The sequence below is a fragment of the Morus notabilis genome, unplaced genomic scaffold, assembly GCF_000414095.1.
Source record: "Morus notabilis unplaced genomic scaffold, ASM41409v2 Scaffold3402, whole genome shotgun sequence".
NCBI classification, from domain to species: domain Eukaryota; kingdom Viridiplantae; phylum Streptophyta; class Magnoliopsida; order Rosales; family Moraceae; genus Morus; species Morus notabilis.
The window spans coordinates 68,328-73,010 of NW_010358522.1; the positions used below are offsets into that span (position 1 = coordinate 68,328).

Below are 4,683 nucleotides of genomic sequence, written 5' to 3' on the forward strand. Positions count from 1 at the left end.
TTCTAATACTAAACGAGTGAAAATAAACTTATTTTTTTCCTTCTTTTGTAACAAACAATATAAACGAAAATCAATTTCCTTTATTATTACTATTTTTCATTATTTTCATATTTCTTAGTCACTAATCTGATTTTGGTAGAGTGGCACTATTTAATTTTAGAAAAATTAAGGGTGAATTATGAAACAAGCAGGTTCCAACAGCTTTCTCCGACTAAAACTCTTGAGAGTCTGTTTGGTTCATAGATTAGAATTATAAGATTAGAATTATTTTTAATTTATGTGTATTTTTTATGAGAAAAAATACTATAATAAATCATGAATTATAATTTAAATTAGAGAATGAATCATCTAACTAAACGGGCTAATATTTGATCTTCACAATCTTTTATGGTTGTCTACTGGCCTCCGAACAATGTATAAATACTGAATTTCACAAGGAAAGGGAGACGTGGCCTTAATGTACATGACATAAATTTTCGCTGAATATGCACAGAAGAGAAATTAGTTAACATAATTAATGGTTTGACAACAAGCCCCCTTTTCAATTAATTAACGTTACCAAGGTGCCGTGTGTATTCTTCTTCACCAACACGTCGTGTGTGCATATATAAGACACGTGTCTTCCATCTCTATATACAATTTCCTTCGTAATTAAGAGAGACCTCCACAGGTTAGATATGATTAAAAATCGTATCATATTAAAAAAATAGACATAACATATAATTTTTATACATATTTAATATTTAAAAAAATAATAAATTATCGACCCTACAATTAATACAATAGTAAACAACAACCAACAAACTTTCGTAGGTTCAACAACCTAGCTAGTATTGCCCTTTCTCTTCATAAATTGTAACCCTAATTATTTTCTTTCAAGAAAATTCATAAGCACATGACCCCTCATTATATTCTTGGAATCAAGTTTGGCTCATTCCTTAAATAGCCATTTCCAAACACCAAATAAAGGGGAATATTGTTTTTCATTTTTTATTTTCTTTCTCTTTTTAAGTTTAAATTATATGAACTCTAAGTACCATAACCTTTTGCTGATACTCTCAAGTGCCATAACTTATTCGAGTAGTTTTCATCATATTTCCTTTCGAAATTTCTTATTGTAAGGCAGTCACTATAGTTAATTAACTCGCTTTGGGACTTGGGATAATGAATAATTAAGACACAAACTTCACCATAATACAGCTCTATTAATTTTGCGAACTGCTCAACCGTCAGCAGCAGGCCCATGTAATAGAACCGAAACGATAGATATTGGTCAAAATCACTACTTTAAAGCACAACTACCACCAAATACCCTCCCAATTTGTCTTGACCCCTCTAATTTCCCCTATAAATTGGGAAGACCAAATTTTCCGTCCTCCACATCACATTCTACACAAAATCCTAGCTAGAAGTAAACAAAAGTTTATTGTACCCCAAAAACCTTTTTTTTTTTTTTTTTTTCATTTGCAGTTTAGTACTTAATTTGTAGATAATATTGGAATTACAATGGCAAGCTCTTCAGTAGTGAAGTTGGTTGTTTGTTTGGCCGTGGTCGTTGGTGCCCCTTTGGCTGAGGCCATAACTTGTGGACAAGTGTCGAGCAGCGTGGCGCCGTGCATTAACTATCTCAAGGTCGGTGGGGCGGTCCCAGCGGCGTGCTGCAACGGGGTTAGGTCTCTAAACAGCGCGGCCAAGACCACGGCGGACCGCCAGGCGGCATGCAATTGCCTCAAGACAGCCTCTGCTTCCATCAAGGGAATCAACCTGAGCCTCGCCGCCGGACTTCCCGGCAAGTGTGGCGTCAGCGTTCCTTACAAGATTAGCCCCTCCACCAACTGCAACAGGTATAATTCATGTGACTACACGAACTAAATTAGTATTAATATTGCACTTTGTTTTACATTAATTCATATGCCAACTTTAAAAATTGTTGATTTATATAGTAGGATCGATCTTTTCTGATTTATATCTGATTTTAAAATTTAAGTATGAGTACTTAAAGAACCATATTTAAAGTATAATTTGTATAAAAAAAAAAAAAATTCAGTATTGTGGCAAAAAACTGAATAGAGTTAGATCTAGTGCTATTACTTATAATTTTATGAACTTGTAAATTTGACAATTGAATTTGGTTTTGTGGTGCAGCGTGAAGTGAGATGGATGAGGTGGATGTTGATCATCAACTATATATGGATACATATATAAGGATACTAAGATATTATATAGTAGAGTATATATATGACAATAAAGTGTGCGGGCGATTATGCATCCGTACATGCATGTATGTGGCTCCTCCTTATGTACGGAGTCCGTATATTTGCTGTAATTTCATGTATTCTCTATGAGTAATGAAGTTATTAGCTTGCCTTTATGATAGTTATACTACTTTTACAGCTTCTTATATGTATGATATAGTTTGATTATATAGTATGCTTCTTAAGCGTTGACTACTTTTGAAAGAGCTTAATCCCTATTGACTGTGAGAATAGTTTAGATGATTTAAATGACATGTTTAATCAAAATGATGTCTAACTAATCAAATTATGACACGTTATTAAAAAAAATTTTAACTAACTATTTTATACTTTTAATGTTTAAATCCATTAAATGACATGACAAATTACAATTTGTTAGATACTATTTTTTTTTCTTGAGAAATTCCTTACTCACAATATTATAAGGAACGTAATAATTTTTGTTAGTTTACTAATTGTTCATCAACAAAAGTCCAACCTAAGAAACACTATTTTAACCATGTTAGTACATCAACTTTTTATTTAAAAAAAAAATTAAGCTCACAGAAGATTGACCAATATTGCTGCTTTTTATTTCTCATTATATATCAAGAAAACTGCGCCATATGTAAGGCTGACACTAACGTTTATGCTTTTATTAGATTGTTTGATGCAAGGAAAACTTGTTTTTTGCCATCAAAATATTCGTGGCGAAAATGTCTTTTGATCATAAACTTTTCTGCGACTAAAAAATTTTGTTTTGTTTTGTTTTGTTCTGTTCTTTTTTTTTTTTTTTTTTGAGTAGAAAACTAAAACATTTTGTTGTCATATGGTCGTAACAACTCGGTGGTATAAAGTCTTTTGGGACTATTTTTTTATACTAAAAATTATTATCGTACGTTGAAATTAAGTAGAGCATTTTCGTTGCAAAACGTACAAAATTTTCAGTTTTCCATTCCACAAAATAATTATAATATACTAATAATGTGAAAAATAATGATGATAACAAGTTTTAATTGTGGAGGGACCTTTTTGTAAAGTATTTGGTGGGTATATGGATTATTACCACTAGTTGAAAGTATAGTGGATACAACGACACTTTTTAAACGTTGCTAAAAGAATACTTAACGATATTTGAAAAAGCATTGTGAAATCAAAAATCATTCTATATCCCTCACATTTCAAGACATTTTTGAACCTTCATTTGACATGTGAACTCCGCTATATCATTTTATGTTTAAATAATAATATATTATGTTCATAAATTTTACTCGTCAAATAATAAATATAGAGAGTGACAAAAAAAATGACAGTGACGCTAGCATTTCTCTTGTTGAATGTGTTTGAATGACATAAGTTCATATGCCAACATATAATCGATTTCTAATAACTAACAGCCTATTTCCCAAACGATAACATAAATGCACTGAAGTAGTGCGGCTAGTGGCCGATCGATTTCTTTATACTACATTCCAAAATTCCAATACTATCCGAACCATATTCACATTGCCACTTCAAGATGACTTCTACGTAGCAACTTGATCCAACATCAAAACTGGTAATTTTATTTCGTCATATATATTGATGCTCAGAGCCCGAAACCATGTTGTAATATATTGGTCTAGATCACATCAGTATACCAGAATAAATAATAATAACTCCTAGCACTGCTGTGGTTGCCGAAAGGATAGGATTTTAGAAGAAATGGTATAAAATATCTATCTATATCTATATTTATATCTATACCATATCTAAAAAAAGAAAATATATTTCTCCCTTTTAGGTCGTACGAAACTTTCGTGCGTGAGCCAAAGCGCACGAAATGTTTTCGCATGATTTTTTTATTTTTTATTTTTACTTTTCTGAGTTTTTTTTAATTAATTTCTTATTTTTCCCCGCCTTCTGTCTTTGTTTTTTTTTTTTTTTTTTTTTCCATTTTTATCTTTGTTTCTTTTTTCCTTTCTTTACCGAGCGCGTGTTTTGGCTAATAGTTAAAGAAAATAGAAAGGAAAGAAAAAGTTTTCTTTGTCTATGTTATGCAGAAAGCAACGAAATAAAACTTTAAAGAATTATATTTTGGTCCTTAAACTTTTAATTTTAGCATATTAGTACACAAATTTCAGACATAAAGTACGAAGGTCTTCTTCATTGAATCTAAGCCTTATATTCAACAAATTTGAGGTACGTAATTATGGCCGTTAAATAAGTAGAAGCACCTTGTGACACAGGACATTGCCGACTCCTTGTTTTTGGACCACTATTGATGAAAGAGAAGCTACGTAGAGAACCAAAGTACGTGTATATATACAGTATCAGTTATTTAGACTATTTGTTGCAAGTCCTAGGGACTAATTATAGCCAGGCCAAGGTTTGAGGTCTTAGGTACTTGAAATATTTCCTAAGATTGTAACATACATATGCATTTGAATTTAATTATTATGGTACCAAA

At 31.5% G+C, this 4,683-nt stretch overlaps 1 protein-coding gene across 1 annotated transcript; it reads left to right on the forward strand.

Annotated features, from left to right (window-relative positions):
• The first annotated feature begins 1,374 nt into the window (after positions 1 to 1,374).
• LOC21385781 (non-specific lipid-transfer protein 1) lies at positions 1,375 to 2,393 on the forward strand. The gene is made up of 2 exons (XM_010092731.2): positions 1,375 to 1,844; positions 2,146 to 2,393. Exons 1-2 carry the CDS (start codon positions 1,507 to 1,509, stop codon positions 2,153 to 2,155), a joined length of 348 nt encoding a protein of 115 aa, XP_010091033.2. The 5' UTR covers positions 1,375 to 1,506; the 3' UTR covers positions 2,156 to 2,393.
• Positions 2,394 to 4,683: the final 2,290 nt, after the last annotated feature.

What these genes read in the sequence shown, in the direction of transcription:
- LOC21385781 (XM_010092731.2), top strand. Translation starts at nt 1,507, where the DNA reads ATGGCAAGCTCTTCAGTAGTGAAGTTGGTTGTTTGTTTGGCCGTGGTC.